The sequence below is a fragment of the Buteo buteo genome, chromosome 5 (genome assembly GCF_964188355.1).
Source record: "Buteo buteo chromosome 5, bButBut1.hap1.1, whole genome shotgun sequence".
In the NCBI taxonomy this organism is placed as follows: domain Eukaryota; kingdom Metazoa; phylum Chordata; class Aves; order Accipitriformes; family Accipitridae; genus Buteo; species Buteo buteo.
This window is the reverse complement of record NC_134175.1, coordinates 6,166,531-6,193,404: the sequence shown is the minus strand read 5'-3', so window position 1 is coordinate 6,193,404 and position 26,874 is coordinate 6,166,531. Positions and strand designations below refer to the sequence as shown.

General features: G+C 39.2%; 1 protein-coding gene across 4 annotated transcripts in view; it reads left to right on the top strand.

Moving 5' to 3' along the window:
* The window catches only part of MTOR (mechanistic target of rapamycin kinase), a 68,307-nt gene extending 41,634 nt beyond the window's left edge, over positions 1-26,673 (top strand). For 3 of the 4 annotated variants that reach the window (XM_075027399.1, XM_075027398.1, XM_075027401.1), the window contains 28 exons: positions 8-108; positions 985-1,100; positions 2,460-2,537; positions 2,944-3,051; positions 5,236-5,361; positions 6,017-6,148; positions 9,671-9,786; positions 11,108-11,225; positions 12,014-12,220; positions 12,866-12,966; positions 13,226-13,322; positions 13,956-14,054; positions 14,651-14,773; positions 15,398-15,580; positions 16,240-16,374; positions 16,656-16,830; positions 17,063-17,198; positions 17,807-17,954; positions 18,659-18,781; positions 19,230-19,312; positions 20,865-20,937; positions 21,457-21,531; positions 22,034-22,169; positions 22,545-22,610; positions 23,902-23,982; positions 24,290-24,370; positions 25,024-25,129; positions 25,680-26,673. In XM_075027399.1, coding sequence (XP_074883500.1) covers positions 8-108; positions 985-1,100; positions 2,460-2,537; positions 2,944-3,051; positions 5,236-5,361; positions 6,017-6,148; positions 9,671-9,786; positions 11,108-11,225; positions 12,014-12,220; positions 12,866-12,966; positions 13,226-13,322; positions 13,956-14,054; positions 14,651-14,773; positions 15,398-15,580; positions 16,240-16,374; positions 16,656-16,830; positions 17,063-17,198; positions 17,807-17,954; positions 18,659-18,781; positions 19,230-19,312; positions 20,865-20,937; positions 21,457-21,531; positions 22,034-22,169; positions 22,545-22,610; positions 23,902-23,982; positions 24,290-24,370; positions 25,024-25,129; positions 25,680-25,695 — 3,139 coding nt within the window. In that variant the 3' untranslated portion in view covers positions 25,696-26,673. Of the gene's footprint in view, positions 1-7; positions 109-984; positions 1,101-2,459; positions 2,538-2,943; positions 3,052-5,235; positions 5,362-6,016; positions 6,149-9,670; positions 9,787-11,107; positions 11,226-12,013; positions 12,221-12,865; positions 12,967-13,225; positions 13,323-13,955; positions 14,055-14,650; positions 14,774-15,397; positions 15,581-16,239; positions 16,375-16,655; positions 16,831-17,062; positions 17,199-17,806; positions 18,024-18,658; positions 18,782-19,229; positions 19,313-20,864; positions 20,938-21,456; positions 21,532-22,033; positions 22,170-22,544; positions 22,611-23,901; positions 23,983-24,289; positions 24,371-25,023; positions 25,130-25,679 lie in introns of those variants that run through there. The other variant, XM_075027400.1, reaches the window with a different exon arrangement.
* The last annotated feature ends 201 nt before the right edge of the window (positions 26,674-26,874 follow it).

Below are 26,874 nucleotides of genomic sequence, written 5' to 3'. Positions count from 1 at the left end.
TTCTTAGGGGGCAGCTCCACCAGCAATGCTGTGAAAAGTGGACACAGGTCAATGATGAAACTCAAGCTAAGATGGCTAGGATGGCTGCAGCTGCTGCCTGGGGCCTAGGTAATGTATCCTTGTGTGGTAGCATATGACAGCCCACAATGTGGAGGCACAGATACTTGTAAATTACTTCAGAACTACAAAATATAAGAAACAGCAAAATCAAAACCCAAAATTATTTATGCTGGGAAATGAAGTGTTATTTAACACTGAAGCCCTTTGGAAAACTTGCATTTACATAAGGTCTTCCAGTGTGGTCTCAAATAACAGAGAGGCTGCCTTATTGGTCTGAGCAGATAATGAGTTGCTTAACTGATCCCTTTTACTTAGTTTTACATTGAACATAGCTCAGACTTGAAATGAGATTAATAGAATTTCTCAGATTTGTGGCACTCTTATTTACAAACTAGAAAATGACTGATGAACATCTCAATAGGTTGTGTCTGTTGAGTAGACAATCTTAAGTGGAATAAATCTATAAATGGTCCAAATATCCATTATGCTGATAGCCAGATATTTACTAGAGAAGCTTACAAATCACTTGCTGTCTGCCAGCCTTTACTGAGTAAAATTCATCTTTTGCTTTGTAGGACACTAATTCATTCAAATGTTCTGGAAATGTCAGCATTTCAACTTTTTCATCACAAGGAATGCAAGAACCTTTTCTATGAGATAACAAATTGCCTAGAAGAAAAATACCTATGTTTTTGCTTTTTTATAACTCTGTGTATGTATGTATACAGTTTGTGCAGATATACAGTTTCTGTATATAACACAGACTGTCCCTGCCAAAGACAAGCTGTTGGAGACCAGACTTAAATGTAGCAGTACCACACGGCATTCAGACCTAGTCAGTGATGTCTAAGCACTGTAGCATAGTTCTGTTCTTATCTTGGAGAGAAGGCTGTTGTATTATTGAGGATATCTGTGTCTCTGCAGGTCAGTGGGACAGCATGGAAGAATATACCTGCATGATCCCAAGGGACACCCATGATGGTGCTTTCTACAGGGCTGTACTGGCTCTTCATCAGGACCTTTTCTCACTGGCTCAGCAGGTAATTATCTTCCTTGTTGGCTTCCCAAAACCTAATTTAAGATGAACTAGGCTGTATTTCTGCATGGAAAGACATGCTGTTTTAAAGCAGTTGGCTGTAACCTATGAATTGCCCAATAACCTTTTTTCCATTGATGTATTAGACCTTGGTGATTGAGCTTACCTTGTATTTCCAGAGACACAGCAGTGAATGTATGTACAGATAGTAGTGGCCCAGTGCTGTAGAGTGTAAGAATGCCTTAGTCATTCTTTGGCTTCTTTACTTTTATGTCTGTTTTCTAAACAGTGCACAAGGGTTATCTTGGCAGAAGTTCCACTCTACAAGGCACTGCTTGATAAAAGGCATTGATGGCATAAGACACACATAAGATTCTTCATGGGTGTTCTGTGCACTTCTGTCTATTGCAGCTCCTTTAGTGAAGTGCTTATATATATCATGTACCAGAACTTTTCCTCTAATTTTTCTGGTAGCAGTGATACATCTTAAATTTTAGATTGACATCAGAAATCAAGGCAAGGAATGAGTCTATTAAACAGAGCCATATTGGTATGCTTGTTTGTCACAGAGGAGATTTGCAGAGTGACTTTTTCCCCTCTGTAGATGTGAAGCACATTGTTTACTTTCCAAGGAAGCTCAAGTATCATTTCTCAGAATTCTGTGCTGGCTTGCCAACTTAGATAAAGGAGTAATTCAGTTTGCTCTGTCAAAACCCGTACACAGATTTTTGGGTGATGTGCACAGTAAAATTAGCCAGGCATTCAAAGAGGTAGAGTTTGTGATTAACCTTTAACATTTTGAACAGGAAAAATTGTAGATGAGAGATTATATAATGACTGGAACCAAAGCACGATTTATTTCATGCTTGAAGAGCATGTCTTAGTTGGAGGAAGAGAAGTGGAATTTGCTGTCCTGTAAAATTCATAAAAACCTGTTGAGTTACATAAAACAGTGAGAGCTATTTTCTATCATTGTATTTTACAAGAGACATTTCTTGAGGCTTTTTTGTAACTGCCTCTCTTGCACTAAAATGTGAACTTCTCTTTTTTCTCTATAAATGTTACTGATTATGATCTCTACAATGACAGTAGGATTAGAAATACTGCAAACTTTGATTTGGTAGAAAGGCAAACTTCAGACTGTGCAGGTGATAAATGAAGCCCCCTTGACTTCCCCTACACCTGCCCCTGGACACTGTTTCCCTGTCAGTTCTTTTTATTGGTAACATCCTTTCCTGGTTCTTGTTGGAGAATGGGAACAATATCAGCTTTGTTCATGAGATGGAACAGTTGAATAGCAGTTCCAACAGTTGACTCTAGATAAAACATACCACATTTCACCAAATATCTTGTTCTATTTCAGTGCATTGACAAAGCCAGAGATCTGCTAGATGCGGAGCTGACTGCCATGGCAGGAGAGAGCTACAGTCGAGCCTATGGGGTAAGTGTCTAACTCTCAGCCTTCATTCTCTTCATTGCTGCTTCAGACTGTCTCTAGAAGTTGCATAAAACTTCTGAGTAGTGCTTGTATCAAACATAAGACCTGTGTAGGCCCACAAAATAAATGGCTCTTGTCAGATAAGAAATATAACTTTGTCGGAGCAGCTTTGGGACAAATTAAACAGTGAAGTGAGCTCCCCCCACCCCCACCAAAAAAAAAAAAGAAAGAAAGAAGAATTGACATTCAGAAAGTTTGAATCAACAGATCATCTAGATACCAGTATATAGCAGTTGGGCCTTTACTTGTTGGGCAGCATATGTACTTAAGATTTTGATGCCAAAATACTGCTCCTTAATTATAGATTTTTTCTGTAGTGATTGGGATGGAATGTGATTGTTTCCTTCAGGCTATGGTATCCTGCCAGATGCTGTCAGAGCTGGAAGAGGTTATCCAGTATAAACTTGTACCAGAACGCCGTGAGATCATCCGCCAGATCTGGTGGGAAAGACTGCAGGTACATCTTTGTAAAGGTCAAGGATGGAGATGCTGATGAACTGGCATGAACAGCTTCCTTTTGAGTCAGTGCGATGGCTCAGCGAATCTTTCCATTTATCTTTCTATCCCAATAGCATATATGCTTACATGGTTGCATGCTTTCTGTCTCCTTTGCATTTGTCCTGGTTGTTTGGGCTCTTTTTTTGTTTGTTTGTTTTTTGTTTTGTTTTGTTAATGTTCCTGAGGTGTCTACTGGTGTGACACTTTAGCGGGGTGATTTAAGACTTGACATAGAATCATAGAATGGTTTGTGTTGGAAGGGACCTTAAAGATCATCTAGCTCCAACCTCTCTGCCATGGGCAAGGACAGCTTCCACTGGAAGATGTGTACAAAATGGAGACACTAGTAAGATCTCCAAGGCTGTTTATCTCAGTGTTGGATTACATCTGGAAATACTGGTTTGGATGAGGCTAATTTGAACTTTTTACCTGTCTGGCTGCATTTTAAGGAGGAGTGAATTCTCTCACAATGCTGGAAAACCGGACAGAGAATTCACATACTTGTAAAAGATTGTCCTGTTCCTTTTTGACCTCTTAGAAGAACATTTCCGATTGGTGGCACTTAGGGACATGGCTTAGTGGTGGACTTGGCAGGGTTTATGGTTGGACTCAATGATCTTAAAGGTCTTTTCCAACCTAAATGATTCTATGATTCTCTGATTAGCCTTGTCCTCTTAAAAGAGACCTTTGGCAATGCTGCTTTTCCTGTATTTACAGAGAAGTTTGTGCCTTTCTTACCCTAAACAGCAAAAATTCAAAGCACCTCTGAAGATTTAAATCAGCCAAATATTTTGAGACTTATTTCCTTACAAGAGGCATCCCTACAGTGAAAGTGAATATCAGATGTAGTACATACAGGAATACTGTTTAAAGAGGTGATTTCTGTGAGGGGGGGAGGGGAGCATAATTAGGGTAAAATGCTCTCATTATACCAAATTTTGATACACTGCCTGGAGGAAGAATTTCTCCCTATGCAGAGTTCTTCACTGTGACTGCTATATCTGCCTCCTTATGAAAGGCTGTTGCTGCTGTGTATTTTTTAGCTGTTTGGGAAACTGTGACAAGGCTTTTAGTATCCCATTTGCCTTCCTGACTGGAAAAGCTCGGGACCATTCCACTGGGGTGGATAAACTGAGAGTGACAGGAAACGTAATGTCTGAATACAGGCTGTTTATAGTCCTGAAAGCAGTACATACAGTTATTGCACATTTTATAGCTGCTTTTTAATAATTTTAAAATGCCTATGGGATGAGGTGTATTTGGGTGTTAGTGAACAAGCTTTGTCTAATTTCCCAGCCCTCAATTTTGGGGAAAAAGAAAAAGAGAAAGAAATAGATGCTTTGGTGCTTGCTGCCATTGGAAGTTCTTTTGTTAACCTCAAAACTAAGTCATCTCTGGATTAATATGAACTTCAGAGCATCACTGTTACCCTGAAGTATGTGGCCATTACAGGAAACATGATGTATTTGATGTATGTTACTGTCCCTTCCACAATTCTACTTCTCTGTAGCATCCTTGAATGTTTGAAATACAGCCTCATCCTCCTCCGACTGACAATGTTGTTACGTATCTCCCTTCAGACAGACAAGAACCAGACAATGCTTGCACAAGCAGCATAGCAGTTGGAACTGCAGTTTCTGGCAGACTATCAGTTCAGTCATGCCAGCCTCTAAAAGAAACACATGCAAGGAGAAGAAGGGCAATAACAAAAATATCTTTGCAACCATTTGGTTTTGTACCATCTCCATATTGAGATATGTCACTGTTTAAACCAAAAATAGGTTTTAAAACTAGGTTGAGAAGGGTTATAAAACTATTGACTTGTTTTGGAATTGCACAAAGAGCTTTCCTGATTTTTGGATGCATTTCTGCTTTAGAAGCTTTTCTCCTTTTTCCATCAGAGGATATCACTAGACTGCAAACACTGAGCTGGCTGCAGAGAGTAAGAGTCAAGGACTTAACCTTCTTCACACATTGCTGTATTAAAGAAAAAGCCAGCTAGTTCGTAATGTCAGCCTGCTCTGAATTATGGGTACTGAAGTCTCTCCATCTTGGGAAAAGTCCCTTCAGATTCTGAATTAAGGCTCTGTGGAGTAGATTGGAGATAAAACGCTACCAAGTTCTCTCTTCCTTTTTCTCTCAGGGCTGTCAACGAATTGTGGAAGACTGGCAAAGAATATTGATGGTCCGATCTCTTGTTGTGAATCCTCATGAGGACATGAGAACTTGGCTCAAGTATGCCAGCTTGTGTGGCAAGAGTGGGAGACTGGTAAGCATTATCAGGCTCTACTCTCTACAGCAGGTTTTTAGATGATTGGCTTTGTCATGCTGCTTCAACCTCGAGCATTTCCAAGTATTTTCATTGCCTGAGTGGGATGGGCCCTCCTCTGAGGAGGGGACCGGTCAGAAATTGTTGAAATGCTAAAATTGTAACTAGCATAGAGTTCATGCTTGTAGCCAAGGTTATTTTTGTGGGACTAATATTATTCCTGAGAGCGTCAGAGCCAATTTTTTGTTGCGTACTATACCTGAAAGTTTTTATGCAGCAGTGTAGTTTTTAATAATAGCTCTCTCTGCTAAAGCACTCTGTCAAATCTAGAATGTGACGTTGTTATCGTTGAACACTACAATCCTATTTCAACATTCGCCACAAGATTTATTACCAAAAATAATTGAAATGGAGACTTCACACTCTCTACTGGCTTCTGAAATGAGAATCTAATGCTCTGATCCCAATGAAGACATATGGTTTATCATGTGGTATTCTTATGAATCCAGGGAGTGGTAATAAGGCTGCTATGTCTCTGTTATATCTGGAGGGTCGAAGGTATTTTTTTAGTGGAGGGCAATTCTGCCGTCAATATGAAATGGAGGTAAGAATGAACTTGTTTTAACGTGCTTTTTCTCTTTGCAACTTTCTCCAGGCTTTGGCCCATAAGACACTTGTCCTGCTCTTGGGAGTAGATCCATCTCGACAGCTGGATCACCCACTACCAACTGTACATCCCCAAGTGACTTATGCATACATGAAACACATGTGGAAGAGCGCCCGTAAGGTACAAAAGAACATAGTACTCTCTATGTTTCATTGCTCAGGTTTTGAGCAGTGGCATTCATGTTAGCTCTTCATAACACCCACAGAGCAAAGTCAAGGCTGAAGATTCTATTTTTGCTCACCTAAAAAGGGATAACTAATTCCTTTCCTTATTGTTATTCAGAAGATAAGCTTTTGAAATTTTCCTTTAAAACTCTATAGTGGCAGTGAAGGCCTGGCCCTAATTTTACTTCCTACATGGAAAGATTATGTTTGCTAAACCAGTATTAGGTACCCAAGGGATGCAGCCAACATTAATGGTCAATAGTAGCTCTTCTGTCCTCACCAAGATTTTACTGTATGAGCTTGGTACTTGACTTCTCGTCCACTGTTCTGATTGCTAGGTCTCCACACTGCACCTATGGTCAGGGGTACATGCTGAAAGAGTAAGTTTTTTTATTACCAGTTTTAGAAAAATATCCTGAACAGTTTGTACTTAGTTACTGAGCAGAACTGACTTTTATTAAGGACATTATTGAAAATTTCTAACTGAAAGACAGCTGAAAAGTACATAGGGTTTTGTCATGGGAACAGTTTGGCTCCAAAGAGCCTAGGGTGAATGTTTTTGACATTGCAACACAGGGAGAATTTACATAATCAAATCCAATAAGCTCCAGACTGGATAACTTATCTTTTTTTTAATATACATTAAAGCCTCCATTTATTCTCATATTCTGCCACATCTTTTTTATTTTTCCTGTCTTTGGGATTGCCAGCATTGGAGCAGAGCCATTGCTATGGGAACATTGCCATGACCTAACTATTCTTTATTTGAATTTAAAAAACAGAAGGAGCTGCTGATGAGGCCGTGTTCTGTTGGCTTTGTAAAACTGTGTAATGGTCTCTTTTATTTCAGTAAATGACCCAAGAAGTATATAGGGCTTCTCTGCCTGCCTCTTTGAGTGAAAGCATACTTTTCTGTGGTTGACCTGTGATAAAGAAATAGACAAGATGCAGGAAACTGGTGCAGTTGTAGAAAGCAGAATGAAACAAGGCACAAAAATTAAGGGGGTGGGGGAAGAGAATGTATCTAAAATAAACTGATGCATGTGGAGCCCATGCAAACAGGAAAAAAAAGATTAGAAAAGCAGCAAAGATGAGAAGGAGGAACAGATGTAGTTAGAATCACCTCTTCTTGCTTGTTGAATGATTTCCTATTTAAATATAGTATATAAACTCTGTGCTTAGGGGCTTTTTTTTTTTCTTCTTACTAACACATTAAAAGTGGGTGTCATTTACAGTGCTGAGGGAGAAATACTTTACCCAAGGTAGCACTAACCCTATACCTACATGCAACTCTCAACCCTTTCTCTGAGCACTCTTCAGCTTGAAGGGCTGACTCAATGATTCAGTCCTTTGTGGCACTTGGAACATAGATGCTTATTTTTGAAATTCATGGTTAAAGGTGCAGCTCTGTGGCAGAAGAAGCTGTGTTAGGGTATGACAGAGTTTGCAGTCTGGAGTGAGACTTAAGTGTTTATACCAAACACTGAAAGCATTTAGGGAATTATCCTGGTACCAGCAGCATTACATGGTTTGGCATATCCTTATGTTCTATTTCAGTGACTGTCGTTAACTAAATAATACATAGTTCTACTTAGTGATATATGTAGACCAGAGTTTTATATAACTCTGTGTGTTGACTTGATCTAGTATCCTAAGTAATAAGCTACTGAGGTAGGCTGGTATGGTAGGAAATGACCATTTTCTCTAGCTGAGGAATTCAAGGTTGCTTGGTTGACCTAAAATGTTTTCCTTACCACCATTTTGGCACTTGCCAGATCCAGCAGAAAAAAAAATGGCACGTAGATAGAAACCAGCCGCATGGCACTTGCAGAGCTGCACAACAATCTTCTCTTAAACAACAGATAAAAAGATGGATAAGTAAACTTGCTGCGTTTCTTCTAACAACGACCTTTGCCAGCAGCTGCATTCTACAGACATATACCGTAACAAGGCAGCATACAAACTTAGGAATTCAGTTGTTAAAGAAAACTTTCTGCTTTCAGTCTTAAGTGCTCTGCCTGTCAGTTTATGGTGATCAGTTTTCAATATTAATGGAAACTGAAGAGCAGATCGTTGGGTGTGTCTAGGTATGAGAGGGACACATAACTGTTCGGCAATATCTTTTTGTCTATTTTTGACAAATGTCTGGCATAACAGCATAACTATTTATAAGATTGTTATTTCTCCCCCACCCCCTTCTAAGTATCTAGGTTACAAGCTGTGGAATGCCCCCCATTAATGTTAATAGTGTGATACTGTCTTTTATTTTACACTGGGCTAATACCCTTTTTCCTGACAATTGACTTGTGTGTGCTGACATTTGAATGGAATAGATGAGTCATTTCAGCTCAGGTGATTCTTGCCTCACTCTAAAGTACCTCATTCCTGTAGATGGAACAGAAGTAAATTGGACTCTTAATAGCATATTCTGCAGTTTGTGACCTGAAATGACCTTCCAGATTGCAAGAGCTTTACTCTGATTGTTTCCAGTGCAGTGTGCATACTTTTTTCCTTAAATCTTTAATTTCAGGTTTTCTTACCCCATAATTCTTTCCAAGGAATTTCAGAAAGAGTCTTCCCACAAAATTTGGTAGTGCAAGTTGCTTTAGCACTACTGCCTTATGTAATCTGCTGGCAAAGGAGCAATGTACATTTGTGCTTCTTAAACAACCTTAGGAGAAATCTAGACTTTAATTTGTTGAAACAACTCAAAGTTTATGTCCCATGGTGTGTACTGTAAGCCTAGCCAAAGCTCAGGGGTTAGGAGGGAAGATCAGGAAACTGCAAGTTTTCCTTCAGGCATTATTTTCTCAAGTTGGTTCTTCTTATTTTTTTTCAGGCCATAGCATATTATAGACAGGCTTCTCTGGATTTGTTATCCTGTCTATTATGATAGTGACCTGGTCAGATACAGTTTGTAAGCTATGAACATTTGTTTGATTGTTGGAATTGCTGGACTGTCTTTGATGTGCATGCTCAATGCAAATGAGACATCTTTATGTCATTACCAGAATCTTAGTCTGCATAAGCAGTAACAGGACATTGTCTGCTGCTGAAGTTTTCTTCTTGTGCATGTGGAAGAGTGCAGGTGCAGGTGACCATGTCGCTTTGCCAGAGTTAATTTCTTGCACATCAAAGCACAATGTCAGCTTATGTTATGGTCAGTCATGCTTTTGACTGTATGTATGACATGAAGGTGTGCCTAGCATTGGAAGGATGCAGTTTTTTGTTCCTCAGTGTAGCAGTTCAGTGGCCAGATTTCTGAGACATCAAGAATCTCTAACCTCTTCATTTATTTGGTGCTACATATGTAGAGTATAAACTGATTTTAGGGAGATGTAAATGGCTAAAAAGCTTTGAAGGAAAACAAAACTGTATTTTTTGCTTTCAGTGAAAATTTATTTCCACTTTGTCTTCCTCTCTTGTGAAGTTGTATTTACCCTCTGTGGTCCTTACTGCAACCATCATCCAATTACAGATCGATGCGTTCCAGCATATGCAGCACTTCGTGCAGACAATGCAGCAGCAGGCACAGCATGCTATTGCAACTGAGGACCAGCAGCACAAGCAAGAACTCCACAAGCTCATGGCACGGTCAGCACCTGGTCCCTGGACACCCTTTAGCTATATCGTGAAACTCACGTCTTTCCTGAGGTTGCAGGGTCCGTGCAGATGACACATTTCACACAAGGCCCATGCTTTGATTAAAAGGAACAGGGGATTTCTCATCTAGCTGGTAGAGACCCATTCGGTATTACATTCTTATCTATCTCAATTTTCAGTAAATGTTATTGTGACACATCAGTGTAAACAAGCTCATATTTGTCACTAGTGGCTGGCTGTATTTTTCCAGCACTGTGGCTCACTGGCAGAAGGCAGAGCTCTCAGCATGGCTATTTCTTTGGTTTTCAGGAGATCCAGTCAGTAGGAAAGAAACACTTCCCACATGCCTGGCACATCTGTGCTTGGCAGCGCGTGCCCTTAATACAACAGCAGTGCTTTGGGCAATAGGTGCCCAGCATGTGATGGTCTCTCAAAATATTGTCTCATTAAAAATACATCTTATAATCTCCGTTTTCCTCTGTGGATCTTGAGGTGCCAGATCTGGTTTTTTCCAGTTTAAAGAAGAAATTGCATAGTGCTTGCTGTTGAAGGTTTGCTTTTTTTAAAGGGAGGCATGCGCTTAATTTGCTTTTATGAGAATGGGAACTTGATAACACCATCGTCTTATTTTTTTCAGAGTGACTATCATGGATGACAAATTAGTAATGAGTTGCGCGCAATATTTTTCTTGCACAACACTTTCTGGAAAACTCAAAATATAGAAAGGACAGCTGTGTAACTGTGGTATTTAAAGCCTGCTAAGGGAGCAAAGTATTAAGCTTCGCACAAACCTTCACAGCCCCACCCTGTTGCAGTAAAAATATGTTGTTTTTCCTTTCCTCTGGGAGGGGATGACTTAATGGGGTTCTGGCTTGGGGGAAGAGCAGTTGCTCTGTGTTTCCACTGTTTGTCTGTCGCAGTGTTCTCTCCAGAAGGCTAGTTCGTATGGTGATAAGTACAGCTAGCCAGCACATATGCTAGGCGCATCTTATCAATACTGGTGAAGTCTTTTGATGCTACCATTAGCCACTTCCTACGTTTATAACTGATAGAAATGAGGAACAAAGTTTGACGCTCACCTTTCCCCCTAAAAATTAAACCATTAACTAGTTAGGTCCACGCTTAAAAGCAGGATGTAGATATTTTGAACCTTACATGTTAATACATACACTCCTAGTCTGCAGAAGAGGCTTACAGAGTGGGTTTACCACATGGAATGTCTTTCAGACTTCAGATAAGAAGTCTGCCTCTTAATCCATCAGGCTTCATTTTCATTCTAGGTTCTGAGTCAATAATCCCTTTGCTTAACCAGGTGTTTCCTGAAACTGGGTGAGTGGCAGCTGAACCTGCAAGGCATCAATGAGAGTACCATTCCCAAAGTCTTGCAATACTACAGTGCTGCAACAGAGCATGATCGCAACTGGTACAAGGTCAGTAAGGAAAAGCTTCTATGCGCCATTGCAGAGAGGTCAGTAAATTTGATCACATCCCATGCTACAGGAAAGGAAGATGTTCGTAGGATGATCTCCTATAACTATATGTCTTGTTACTGCAAGTAGGGTTAAAAAAAAAACAGAGAAAGCAGCCCAAGGCAACCATGGGATTCTTGTTTAGAATTTTATCTGGCTGGTAAAACTAGGCCACAATTCAGTTTCTATTCTTGCTTTTGGAACTTTCTCTCCTGTCAGTTAACAGTGAAGGAGAAAGGATAATCTAAATGGAAAAAATTTAACTTGTTCTCACTCAGTATACTGGAACTAGGAAAGAGACCTTGTTGCTAATTCTCCAAAGATCCTTTGATTTCAGGATTGTGAAATTTCAATTAATATTTGGTGCCAGATCTTCTCTGAGGCAGCCATCTCCTGTATTTCTTCCTGTTACACCTCCCCTAGTCCTAACATACTAATGTTCATTTTAAGCTTTGAAAAATTAAGGTGTATGTGAATAGAATGTGATTTTAATTTTTGCTACAGAGCTCCTTTGCCTTAATATCTAACAGGGAGCTCTTGGCCAAGAACTCACCATGATGTTATTTAAGATAATAAGACAGTTTAAACTACAAGCGATTAGAGAAAGCAAGGCATTGTGTTGTCTGCAGGGTATTGCTACTGTTGTCCGCAGACTCAGAAAGGTTGGATTATTATCTCTAATAATTAGAAAGTACAGGTTGCAGAAAGGATTCATCTTCCTTCTGACTTTTGTTCTCTCTTGTTGGCAGGCCTGGCATGCCTGGGCAGTGATGAATTTTGAGGCAGTGCTTCACTACAAACATCAAAACCAGGCCAGAGATGAGAAGAAGAAACTACGTCATGCCAGTGGAGCCAGTATCACTAGTGCTAACACCGAGGGCAGCAATAGTGAGAGTGATGCAGAGAGCACAGAGAACAGTCCCATCCCATCTCCAGTGCAGAAAAAAGTCACTGAGGTACCCTTCTTCTCTGTTTATGTTGAAAGATTGGTACTTACTGCTTAGATGCAGGAAAATACTATGGTGGGAAACAAGCTACTCTGCATACCTGGCTTGTGGAAACTGGCTGTATGTGCGTATATATATATATATATACACACACTTGTCTAGCTTACAGCAAAAGTGAGGAACTTCAGATTAACTCAGTCTTAAGGGAAGAGGATTAAATTTATGCAAATGATCTTAAGTTAGTTGTGAACTAGAGCAAAGGCATGGATTGCTATTACAGGTGCTACAATGTGCATTAACAAGTTCTGCTGCTTAAGCCCTTCATGAAAGACTGTGAGGAATCTCTTTTGCTTGCCAGTTATAGTAGGGTTGTAGTTTTTAGGCTGCTTTGCTGTCCATAGTTTTGCCAACAAACTGAAATATAAAACCACTTCATGGTATATTCCCTGCCAGGCTGAAAGACTTATGTCTAGTAAAGCAAAACATAAGTTCCAGGAGCAACATGTCCTGTGAGGAGTATGAGCAGAAGTCAACTGTAATGTGGATTAGGTCTATGTTTCCACATATTTCTTCCTCTTTCCCCTTGCTGAGTTTAGGATTCATGTGGACTGATGCGCTTGTGTAGAACTAATGCAGCAATTTTCATTCCAAAAGGATTTATCCAAGACCCTCTTGATGTACACAGTCCCTGCTGTCCAGGGTTTTTTCCGATCCATATCTCTGTCTCGAGGAAACAACCTACAAGACACTCTAAGGTACATAATAAAACACATAGTAAATGAAATCCAGCTGATAAGGGCACATGGTTTAAGATTAGAACCTGTTTCTGCTCTTTTTTGTTATGGTAAAACTGTGAATGCTTCAGTCCAAGCTAATTTATATTAGGTGGATTAGCCCTTATCCTACTAGCTGCAGGTTCTGGGAAGAAGAATCACTTGTAAATGGGTCTGAAGGTATTTGACAGGAATGGGGTTTTTTTGTTGCATTCCTAACAAATGTATTTCTCTTTTTCAGAGTCCTTACTCTGTGGTTTGACTATGGTCACTGGCCTGATGTGAATGAGGCTTTGGTAGAAGGAGTCAAGGCAATCCAAATAGACACTTGGCTGCAGGTAAGGAACACAAACGGCTAAGACAAATCTCAGTTCTGGGGGGGAGCTTGGGCATTTGTTACATGATATCAGTGATGATCCTTTGCTCAACAGTGGTGAGAGCAGTGTGCAGTACAATTTGTAACTGATTTAACAAGCATCTTGAACAGAGACATGAGAAGCGTTCTTGCATGCGTTTCTGTATTTATATGCAGATTAGTGCATATGAATGAGAGAGACTGAATTACATCAGAGGAGGCAGTGGTGTTTTATACTTGGATCACCACTGAATGCACATCATCTTCAGTTTTAAAATGTTCATTCTATTTCAGGATTGTCTTGTAGAATGACTCCTGTAAATAAAGAAAAAAGGCTTTATTTCTTATTTGAGCATTACACTTCAAGACAAATCTTACTCTTTTGATAAGAGGATCCTATAACAGTTTTGGACAGAACACTTGTGATCTCACTGAGCTGTTCTGCCTTTCTGACACTGTTTGGAACTTTGTGTTATCCTCTGACCATCTCAAAAATGAGTGGTGGGCTTCTCTGTCTCCTTTAAAGACTGAGAGATCTCTAGCAGAGGGCAGAACAGCTTGTGAACTAAAGATTTGAGATTACAGGAATGTTTATTTTACTTACCCTTATTACTAGGTTATCCCTCAGCTCATTGCAAGAATTGACACCCCTCGACCATTAGTAGGACGTCTCATTCATCAGCTCCTCACAGATATTGGACGGTACCATCCCCAGGTAAGCTATGGCTTAGAGGAGGAATTCCCATAGACTTGAGCGCCAGTTAAGGCATTTTCTATGTTCCATTTCACCTAGTCTAGATGTCTGCACTGGAAGTCACAGCAAGTGAGGATAGTGAGGATGGGGGCTATTTCTGATGCTGCTTCTTTCACCTCAGCCCTGTTCACATAAAAATGGAAAGAAGAGGTTGATAAGCCATGCAGCAGGAGAAGTTCTGTCCATCTAATAGAATACTGGGTAGTGAAAATCACCTTCTTAAATCTCATTAAGTGACTACTAAAAGGCTACCTCCAGATGTTTTGTCTGAATTTCTTCCTACAGTCTGGAAAATCACAAAATGCTAAAAACAGTTTTCTGTTCTTCCAGTTTGATACAGGCTCTCAAAGTCATTCTGCTACTGAGTGAATTAAAGTCTTGTAAGCTTTTCAGACTAGAAGACTTTGAATAGCAAATTCCTATCGCCTCTTTCCAGAAGGAAGCTTGCTTTCTTTGTCTAGCCCTAAGGCTGCTATTTATTAGTGCTTTGCTAATCTTTCAATTTATGTAGCTCTTCTGTGTGGTTCTAAAATGTTATTGGTTGATGTCCCTTGTAGGCTTTGATCTATCCTTTGACTGTGGCCTCTAAATCTACAACCACTGCTCGCCACAATGCTGCGAATAAGATCTTGAAAAACATGTGTGAGCACAGTAACACTCTGGTGCAACAGGCAATGATGGTGAGTACTTAAGTGTACCATAAAGCATATTGTGTTTCAGGAATGGATGTTCCACAGGTATAACAACACAAAATGACTATTCATTGTTAATTTTGTTCAAGTACAATTAATTTGGGTTTTTTGTGATAGGTAGAAGTTACAGTATTAGTATACTTTCAAGACAATGCTTTAATTTAAAAAGGACCATAACGTTCAAACACTAAGTTCTTGTGTCTCCTTATGAATAAGTTTAGAAAAGAAGTAAATGAAGAATCATTGTTCCATAAAGAGATATTTTTGCTTAATGAAACGTGAAAACAAAACTTACTGAGCATAGTATGGAAAGAGTAATTTAATTCATTTGCTAAAAATTTTTATGAATAAATGAAAAGTAATGCTTTCAGGCCAAGCCACACAAATATATAGAAAATTTCAAAGGCAACAAGTAAGGTGAGAAAAGCCTAATCTGCTTCCTGCAGAAAAAAGTGTTAACGGCATTGTGGGAGTTCTTGTGGCTCCCTCTAGCTGCCAGCAACAAATATTTTATAATCATTAGAGAAGAAAGTAGTTTTGCATTTGTAAGTCAGTATACAGTCATAGTGTTTTTCTTTAGGCATTTAATCTTTTTTTCCTGTCCTAAAACAGGTGAGTGAAGAGCTAATCCGTGTAGCCATCCTATGGCATGAGATGTGGCATGAAGGGTTGGAAGAAGCATCTCGTCTATACTTTGGAGAAAGGAATGTGAAGGGAATGTTTGAGGTGCTGGAACCACTTCATGCAATGATGGAGCGTGGGCCTCAGACTTTAAAAGAGACATCCTTCAATCAGGTATCAGCAAATGGCCAAGAGCATAACCTTCTGCATGCCCTCAAAACCAGGCAGGACAGCCACCTGCCCTAGATGTGTTACAAGGACCTTTGCAATCTAACACAAAGAGTAAATCTCTTGAGACTCATTACGTTAATTGCAGACTTCATTATTGACATTTATCTTCACATCTGTATTGCTTTTGGTGACTACAGTACTACAGGGGCCATGGTAGTACAGATTGCTCTGGAGTCTTATATCGGATGGGTGTCTGATAGGGTCTGGAAAACATACAACTGCTCTGCGGTTAATTCTGCTAAGTCTGCTTTGCTTCATGGTAATCACTAGCACAGATAGTAAAGATGATCTGTCTCAAGCCAGCAAAAGGAATTAATTTGAGCTTGTGAGCCTACTGTTAAAGGGTGATTCTATTCATTCTGCTACCTCCTATCATGAGGTCTATTTGTGAGCAGTATTGTCTAATAAACTCAGTGCATGCCTTGGATCCAGGAATTTCTGGATCTTTAATTTTGATATACTATAAAAATGTGAGATAAAGTATTTGTAATGCAATTTAAAAATAGGCTGTGATGCTCTTTCTAGGTATTAAGTGGTCTCCACCTGTTGCACTATAGTCTGCAGAAATGTTTTTCTTCTGTTGTTTTTCACTTCCTCCCTAGGCCTATGGCAGAGATCTAATGGAAGCTCAGGAATGGTGCAGGAAGTACATGAAATCAGGAAATGTCAAAGACCTAACTCAGGCTTGGGATCTCTATTACCATGTGTTCCGGCGTATCTCAAAGCAGCTGCCTCAGGTGGGGGGAGAAGTACAGTTCTGTTGTGGGTCTTACAGTGCAAGTTGTCAATACTGATCTTGTTTCATGTTTTCTGGTTATTCAAAACATTCAAATTCAGTATTCTAGAAGTATCTGCATATGATTTGCTACAAGTCTGCTGCTTATGCAGCACTTGCTGCAAGCATCTGAAATACTGATGACTGAACTGTTGTAGGTCACTTGACAGCATGAACTCTTCAGATGTTTCAGTGAGATTTAACTGAAATTCTGGGGGGTTGTATTTCTTTTGGTTTTGGCAGCTTACTTCTTTGGAACTACAGTATGTCTCACCAAAACTCTTAATGTGCCGGGACCTGGAATTGGCAGTGCCAGGAACGTATGATCCCAACCAGCCCATCATACGTATTCAGTCTATTGCACCCTCACTGCAGGTCATCACCTCCAAGCAGCGGCCCAGGAAGTTAACATTAATGGGTAAGAGAGAGCAGTTTTCACTTAGCTATTCTAGTATTTAAACAGTCGTTGCTTTTAGGTCAAACTGCATATTTACCAGGTAAAACCTTTCCAACATTTTCTTTCAAATGAGGTATTTCTTAGTGGTCTGGTCAGTCTTACTGCCACACTTTCCAGTTCTTGGGTGCATGTGTATTTGCTCTTCTCTGTTTGTTCAGCAAGAGTAAAGTTTTGTGTATTATAATTCTTACAGGAAGCAATGGGCATGAGTTTGTATTCCTTCTGAAAGGTCATGAAGACCTTCGCCAAGATGAAAGAGTGATGCAGCTTTTTGGGTTGGTCAACACTCTGCTAGCAAACGACCCAACTTCTCTTCGCAAAAACCTCAGGTATGTGCTGTGGATAATCACTGAATGTGCTTATGCATAAGTGACACCCTACGTAGGTGCAGTTTCCAAGTAATCTTTGGCACAGCCAGCTGATTTGTGAGGAAATGGCGAATCTTGGAACTAAGTTAATTAAAAAAAAAAAGAGAGAAAGAAAGAAAAAAAAAATTCATAGAATTCAAACTTGGAGGAAATGTATCCTGAGGGGATTGTTTGTTTTATTTAATTGAAGTCCCACCTCATAAATAGTTATGGTTGTTGAGGCAACCCCTATTTCAAGATAGCTTGAATGCTGCCTTAGGAGCCTGAGAACAGGAGGTTTTATCAAGGATTTTTTTATTATAGTCACTAAATAGCCTGGTGAATAGTCACTGACTGCAATTCTGTACAGTGTCTTTCAAGCATGAACATATCCAATGTCATGTGCAAATAATAGCAGTCTATCCAAATGGATGTTTCAGGTCTGTTTGAAAAGAAGGAAAGCAGAGCAACTACTGAAGAGACAATTTGGATCGGAATCAGATTTAATATTAGTTGTTTTAAGCATCTTGAAATGTAGTAATTCACAACAGACAACAATTTGAGCTCTGATTCTCCATTTTTTCCTGTAGCATCCAGAGATATGCTGTTATTCCACTGTCTACAAATTCGGGCTTGATTGGTTGGGTCCCCCACTGTGACACACTGCATGCACTCATCCGAGACTACAGAGAGAAGAAAAAGATCCTGCTCAACATTGAACATCGCATCATGCTGAGGGTAAAGGGCAAAGCTGGCAGAGTTTTTGTACATTCTTATAGGACTCCAGTGTCTTAATGAAGAATAATGGTGCGCAGCTTGCTCTTCCTTTGCCTGTTTTCTGATTGTTATTGGTACCAGTAATAAATGCGAAAATATCAGATAAGAGTTATAAAATGCTACCAAGATGTAAAATTTGACATATGTTTATTTGTTTCTCCTTTCCTGTTTTAGCAGTGACCACAAGTTGTTACCATCTGGTGACTAAAATGTGTTTGGAATTTTGTGTGACTATGATGTGCCTTATACAATGCCATGCTGCTGGCATTCACAAACATTGTGCCTAAGCAACAGGGCCAAAATTAGACAGACTGAACATTACTAGAAAAGTTAGAATTGCCTGCCAAAAAGGAAAGCATGTGCCAACCCAGAAGACTTATTTAGATAATGGTTTTTGAAACATATTCTCCTTTGCAGTATTTTAATTAAATATGGCTATGGACTACTTTGTGGATGCTAAATCATCTGCTGTCCCACATAAAATGAATTCTTTGCTGTTGGGTGGTCATCCTACTGCGTTTGGGAACATACTGGTCAATCTACAAATAATTTCAATCTAAACTTGGTATGAAATTATTTGTGATTACTGTGTTTCTCATAGTACAACTAAGGATTACTGGAGGTGTTTTTTTTTTAAGTTGCTGAGTGTCACTTCTCAATTGTAGATGGCTCCAGATTATGACCACCTGACTCTGATGCAGAAGGTAGAAGTATTTGAACATGCTGTCAATAACACAGCTGGTGATGACCTTGCCAAACTGCTGTGGTTGAAAAGTCCAAGCTCAGAGGTGAGTTCAGCATGTGTAATGGCTTATGTTTGGCCATCAGCATGATGTGGAATTACCTTCTCTGCAGAATGAGTGAGAGATGGTGTTTATTCATCATAAACTCCAGATGAATCACTGCAGAACGTCTATCCACATGTGTATCCCCTCACAAGGTGCCTTATAAGGCTCAGATCACAATGGCTGCCAGGGTGCAGTCCAAAGCCCAAGGGTGGAGGCTGGAGCTCCGTATACTGTGCATGGGGAGAGAAAAGCAGGACATTCAGAATATATTCTCTTAATGGTTTAGACATCTAATTCAAGGCCACAGGATGTCTGAACCCCCTCAGGCTATGGAGCGTATCACAGTTTTGCTTTGTGCAAAATGCAAGTAGTTAATGTATAAATTAAAATATAGGCTGAAACATGCAACATGCCTGCCTGCCTTTTTCTATTTTGTCTCCACTTGTAGGTGTGGTTTGACAGAAGAACAAACTACACTCGTTCACTAGCTGTGATGTCAATGGTTGGGTACATTTTGGGCCTTGGGGACAGGTAAGTGAAATTGTAAAGGTTTCTTCTAAATAAAAACACAGACTGTGTAGGCCTATCAATTCATTCCTTGGATCTGTTTGTATGATAACATCTTTCATTGTGGTTATTGCTGATTTTTAACACCACCATCTTTCAGGACCTAATCATGCTGTCATTATTTTCAGCACTGCAGGCATGGGGTGTAGGGTTTGTGTATCTTGAGTACAAATAAGAGTTTCTTCCATTTTGAGAGGAGTACACACAGAATTACATCAAGGACTACAAGTTCTAATTTTGTCCTTTCGTTTCACTCACAGAATGGGAAATCTTTCTCCATCCATTCTATAAAACAGAAATATTGTTGACCTTTGCCACCAATCTGTGTGCTTGTGTGTGCTTCATGCATATGAGATGGCAATTTTTTATATTTTTTTTTTTCGCAAAGTCTGTTAGGACTGTACATGTACATCCAGCTTTTTGGGGAGGAAAGAAGCACCATGATCAAGCATCGGTTTTTATTCCCTGAAGTAGCAAAAAGAAATCCAGAAAGTATTTAGTGGCAGAGGTCTTCCGGTTCTCCTTCCAAATGGGTTCAGTGACACTACTTATTTTGCATACTTTTTTGCCTGGTGGATATTTATTCTGTGAAGCAGGAACCTCTAATGCTATGTACGTTCACAGCAGTTGTCAGAGACATACATGAAATCCCCATAAATACTCCCCAAAGACTGCTCTAGGCTTAAAACAAATGAAAGTTAATGTTGGTTTAAGTATTACTTAACATGGTGGTTTTTCTGATCTGCAATGCAGACATATTCTGGAGGGAAGTATGTACTATCCAAATGGATTGGGCACATAATGAAAAAAGAAAAAAATTACCAAAACAATGAACAAATGTTTGATTTATTATATGGCTTACTGTTAAAAGGGGACACAATAACTTCCAAAATACTTTTGAAGACAATATATTTTAGATTTAAGGTCTGTAATGCAAAACCAGCTAAACCCTCACATGTTTTCATAACAAAAGCTTCTATTCCTGAACTTAAAGGTCTTCATAATGAAATTACAAACCTTTGAAAATTGAATTAAAACAGAATTGGAACAAGTCAGCATGAATAGCAGCATTGTGGTTTTCCTAGTCTGGATTGATTCTCTTCTTTTCTGGTGCTAGTCCAATTTGCATTACTTGACCTGTAGCATAATTCATTACATTTTTCTATACTGAAAAAAAATGAGAAAGCAGAAAACAAGTAGAAGAATTTATCCTAACTGAAAAATAAATGTTCATATCCAAGTAATGTACTGATGGTTCTGGTTCAATAGGTTGTTTTATCTTCCAAGGTGAGATGATCTCTAACTCCTGAGAGGTAATTAGAAAAATAATGTGATAGATGCACTGTCAGGAAGCTATTCTGTTCATCCTGAGATTGAAGATCTCAGACAAGCAAGCTGTCACTGGCTGTTCTTGTTCATGAAGATAAATATCATTTCAGACTGGAGCTGCTGTGATTTACTTTGGGTTTTTATAATGGTCTGTCACCTTCTTTTTTCTCCTACTCCTTCATCAAAGGCACCCCTCCAACCTGATGTTAGATAGACTGAGTGGAAAGATCCTGCATATTGACTTCGGGGACTGTTTTGAGGTAAATCTTTGTACTTGGACATTAAATTTTCTGTAATATTTCACATTTTCTCATAGAACAGAAATTAATCTGTAAGCCAGGACAAACTGACCTTGGAATGTGATCTTGGGCAAACCCTTTGGCTCTCTTTTGGGCTTCACTTTACCTACAGGCAAGGTGAACATAATAGATACCTTATCTCAGAGGCACATCTTGGGGATTAGCTGACCACTGGAACAAGCAAAGAAGTGCTAACATCACTTTTCCATAAAATTCCTTGAAGCAATTTAAGCTGGTGATAGGCAGTCTGTCTTACTTGACACTAGCAGCTGGGCACACGCTTGAGTTTTCCCTCTGTTATCGAGTTAATTAACGAGCTTCTTAAAAAATTTGTGGAAACTGAGGAACATAAAGCTGGAACTTTTACTTCCTATTTGGAATACAACCTTCAAGCTTGTAGCAAAAAACCCCCAATATTTATTAACTCTTAAATAATAAGTTACCTATTAATTTACTAATTCTCCATCATCATGTGTTTAGGTTGCAATGACAAGAGAAAAGTTCCCTGAGAAGATTCCATTTAGGTTAACAAGGATGCTGACAAATGCTATGGAGGTAAGCATCCACTCTTTAATATGAAGTGGATTATTCCTAGGGAAAATGGCACCCATTTCTCAGTTTTCCCTGTATTTTCTGTTGTGGCTAAATGTCTCCACTCTTTAAGAACTAGAGGTGTTTATATTTCAGCTGCATTTTCTGTAAGTTAAAATATCTCCTGTGATCTTTACAGTACATTACAGTGAAAAGCAACTTTTTAATTGATGCAGAAAAAACCCTGAGATTCCTCCAATTTCTTAGGTCTTTCTTAGTTTCCTCATTTCAAATAGCTGTTTGCATCAACCAGACACAGCCAATGGCATGGTACTTCACAAAGGTCATCTTAATGGCAGAAAAGAGCTTCTTAGTTTGTAATGAACATCTATCTTGTTCTCTTAATGAACAAAGCATAGTGAATTCCAGTTCAAAGCACAAGCCACTTCCTGCTCCCTGAATGTTAGGGTTGGAGTTGCATAATGAATGAAGCAGCATGGTTGATTCACTTCTTTCTCTTCTGAAGGTGACAGGCCTCGATGGCAATTACAGAATCACCTGTCACACAGTGATGGAAGTCCTGCGCGAGCATAAGGACAGTGTCATGGCTGTGCTTGAAGCCTTTGTGTATGATCCATTATTGAATTGGCGGCTGATGGACAGTAAGTGATTCTTGCTGCTTCCTCGTACAAGAAATCCAGAAGCCTGAAATCCAGTGTCTGTTTGAAGACAATCTGATGAAATTGTTGCTTTGGAAATGCTATTTCTGTGCGCCCATGGTTTTAGGGATTGTAACGTGAAATTACCACAGTGGTTAAAACCCTTTTGTACTTAAACACAGACACCAAATTAAGCTACAAGCAAAATTGTTTGGGTTGGTGTTGTATTAGTTGTCATCAGGAGATTGAAAGCTACTTTCAGGTGACACAAAATTTGGAGAAAGAGGAAGGCAGTTAAATCTGTATTGTTTGTGGACAAATTTGCTATGAAACACTGAAACTCTGGTTCATACTTTTCAACTCCTTATTTTCTTGCAGCAAATACAAAGGGCAATAAGCGCTCACGAACAAGAACAGATTCCTACTCAGCTAGTCAGTCAGTAGGTGAGTAGAAAAGATGGCGTATGTCATGAATGTTTGGAGCGGTTTTTTTAACAGTGCACAAGACTGGGTAAATATTTTCAGTCCTCTACACAAAAGTAGACAGATAAAGAGTTTATTATCATTAGTTTTAGGACTGGAAGTTGTGAGTTCAGTACTTTGGCTCAAAAAGCAGATACTCCTTTACAGTTACATTAACATCCTTTTGGGGCACATACAAACTGGTGTAGTGCAAGCTGTAATTGATACGTGGTAGTTATTTACTTAGCTACCAAATATTAGTGTGCAAAATCTGGCAAGTAGTCATCTGACTGAATGTTGAGAGCTTTGCATCATATCTTAGCAGTATTGGACTGCAGAATAGGGACAGTGTTTCATATGGCGAGTTCTACAAATAAACATACTTATTTTATTGCAATTTTTGGTTAATTGTACATCATTTCAAAATACCTTTCAATTACACTTTTATACAAAATGTTCCTACAAGTTGAATCAGGCCTTTCAGTATGTTAGCAGGGCAAAAATAATATTTGCTCCTGTGATATGTTTCCATTAGTGATAGAGATATGTGGGGTTGTCATGGTTTAACCCCAGCCAGCAACAAAGCACCATGCAGCTGCTCACTCACTCCCCCCCCCCAGTGGGATGGGGGAGAAGATCAGGAAAAGAAGTAAAACTCATGGGTTGAGATAAGAATGGTTTAATAAAACAGAAAAGGAGAAACTAATAATGATAATGATAACACTAATAAAATGACAGCAGTAATAATAAAAGAATTGGAATACACAAATGATGCACAGTGCAATTGTTCACCACCCGCCGATCGACACCCAGTTAATCCCTGAGCGGCGATTCCCCCCACCCCCACTCCCCCCAGTTTATATACCAGATGTGACGTCATATGGTATGGAATACCCCGTTGACCACTTTGGGTCAGCTGTCCTGGCTGTGTCCCCTCCCAACTTCTTGTGCCCCTCCAGCTTTCTCGCTGGCTGGGCTTGAGAAGCTGAAAAATCCTTGACTTTAGACTAAACACTACTTAGCAACAACTGAAAACATCAGTTATCAATGTTCTTTGCATACTGAACTCAAAACATAGCACTGTACCAGCTACTAGGAAGACAATTAACTCTATCCCACCTGAAACCAGGACAGTAGTACAGTTGGTCAGAGTCAAATATGCTTTTCAAACAAGCCGATTAACAGTTTTCTTAATGTTTCCAGAAGAATATTATTTTATCTGCTTTTCAGTGTCACATTTATACTTTTATGTTTTCATGGTTTTTTTCAATAGAAATGTTGGACAGTGTGGAATTGGGTGAGACAGCCCATAAGAAAACTGGGACCACAGTGCCTGAATCCATCCATTCCTTCAGTAAGTTTCATTGTTGTTTCTATACTGACACAGAAATTGTTCTTAGATTGGAAAATTTCACCATGGTCCAGGGACAATTACACGAGATGGGACAGATACAGTTCATTGTCAGCATAAATGAGGAATACAATAACCTGTGTTATCAACTCAAAAAAAAAAAAAAGTGACAGAAAATATACTGGTATCTGGGTTTCTTTGCTCTCAAAATGGTATTTGTGGTGTTTAGGAAGGGCAGATGTAACAGCAGTACAAATGCTTTTATTGTTCAGATGAAGTTCTAATTCTCTTTCCTACTTCTGTCTTTTAGTAGGAGATGGTCTAGTGAAGCCAGAAGCTCTAAATAAGAAGGCAATTCAAATCATCAACAGGGTTCGAGATAAGCTCACTGGTGAGCAAGTTCTTATGTTTATATAAGATAAACATAAAATGTTTTGAGATGGATCAGCACTACTTTTACTGTTTGTATTTTGTGTTAATCCTTGAATTTAACACATTCTGATTAAGTGAATGAGGCCATTTTCCTGGTTTTGTCTAACACCTAAGTACTGGTGCCTGCATTTAGATACAAATGAGCCCCATTTGAAAAGTGTATAGGTGTTTGTAACTAAACAGACTTCATATTTTGCATGTCTTGACTTGTTGGTGGAAGTAGAATTTCTATTGTCCTGGCTTTATAGTTTGCAGCATTTAGTTGCAAAATTTTATGCTCTTAAAGTTTATAAGAAACTACTTCCCACCTGCCAAATAACGTACTTGAAGGGATTAGGACCAGGATTCCAGCTACTGGAAAGTTATCTATTGTTGGTTCATCCATTATTTGGAGAAGACAAAAGGAAGAAACCATAATACTTGGGAAAACAGAGTTCTGGGCTCTATGCCTTTAGAGGCACTCTCCATGTTTGGAAAATTTTGCATTTTATATACTGTAAGGGACGAGCAGTTAAAAGTCCTATCAGTCCTTAACTTGCCACCAAGAAGCAAGTTATGGTTATATGATTTGTGACTTCCATTTATGGTTTTTTCCATTCTTTATTTTCAAAGGTCGAGACTTCTCTCATGATGAAACTCTTGATGTACCCACACAAGTAGAATTGCTCATTAAGCAAGCTACTTCTCATGAGAATCTGTGCCAGTGCTACATTGGATGGTGAGTTTGTCATTAAGCTAACGTTGCAAAATTCTTCTCTGAATAATCTGAGCAGAGAACAGCTATTGAAAATGTCACTTGTGTAGTTAGTTATATGTAGGAGCCTTACCCCATGTTGCATCTGCTCTGGTAAATTTTGCAAGCCTATGACAGTGATCCCGTAGACCATCCTCTGTAAGAAAGTTGTTATAAGTAGTGACAGGGATTTTGGAACATTTAAACCACAATCAGCCTCAACATTTTAAGTGTTTGAAATAAGGCATGTGGTGGTCACTGATTTCAGTTACAGTGCAGAACCACATCTTCTCAAATAAGCAAAGATGATTTACTGTCATTTTGAGAGTTAACTGACTTTGGACTATGCTTAAGGAAACAGATTTTTTTAGTGTTTTTAAACATTAGTTAGCTGGAAAGAAGCATGGAGATCCCCTGTCAACTTTTCCTGTACTAAAATGGTGCCTAATTAGTATGGAATCTCAGTCCTTCTCAGTGTTGCCTTTGTGAAACTATATGCAAGTAAGTGTTACTACAGTATCTTTGTTTTCTTTAGGTGTCCTTTCTGGTAACAGAAGATTCCAAAGTATCCACAGCCTTTTATTCTGGAGGCTTTTGCACTCCAAACTTGCTCTTCTACAAACACAAACTGAACGTTGGACTGAAATACAGCCTTTGTCAAATATTTTGAAATGTAAATGAAAAGAGTTATTGTATATTAAAAGTTGGTTTAAGCCAATGTATAGCTGCTGTTGGAAATACACAAGCTGTCTGAAACACAACACTTGATTTGGGTTTCCAGGACAGCGAAGACTGATTGTACCACAGATGTCTATGGTTCCACTTGGTCTTTGGGGAACTGGTGATCCATTGAAAATAACTATATACGGGTTTTGACTTACTTTGCAATGTAACTAAGTCATTTGCGGATTAATTATTGCCCTGGTCAGTCCTGTTGGTGTAGCTGCAGTGAGCTCAATGCGCTTGTGCAGGAGGCTTCATTTAGATTTGGGCGTAAGCTGGATAACTGGAAAGAAAGAGAAGCAGAATTTTACCATTGTTTCATCCTGTTACCTTGTTTTCAAACTCGATTTTTGCCCCAAAATTGGAAACTGTATATCCGCTCATTACACTAGCGCAGGAGTCGTGTTTCAGACTAGATCAGGATATCAGAGCAGATCCAAGAATTGGAAGACCTTAAGCTGAGCAAAGTCAGGTGCCTCTATGCGGGTTGATCGGTGGCAAACTGGATGCAGGGTACAAATTAAATACCACTTGGGAGCTTCCCACAGTGTCTGGATTAAAAAGCAGTATTGGGAAATAACTACGGAAACTTAGTACTTGGCATAGGAGGCAGACGTGGGGAGACCTGGTCATAACTTGAAACAGAAAATAATGGTTATTAAACATGAGGGTGAAAATAAAGTTATGATTTATGAATTAAAAATATTAAAAACAATGCACAAAATACAACAGAGTAGCCATGTTTAGATGCCATGTTGTATTTGAATATTTTTGTGCCAATAAATTACACCAAAATGTAAACATTTTGACTGTGTTCTTGTTTATTCCTAAGTACTTCTTAGGAAGAGACAGGGAAGCAGATTAAGACTTTTATTTTTTTTTTAAGGTTTCCTGTTGCCGTGGATTTGACTTGTCCTTTTCCTGCATCAGTTCAGGTGGTTGGCTGTATTTCCCTTTTGATAGCAGCTGGACACAAAATTGCCAAGACTGAATGATGTCTGTCACTT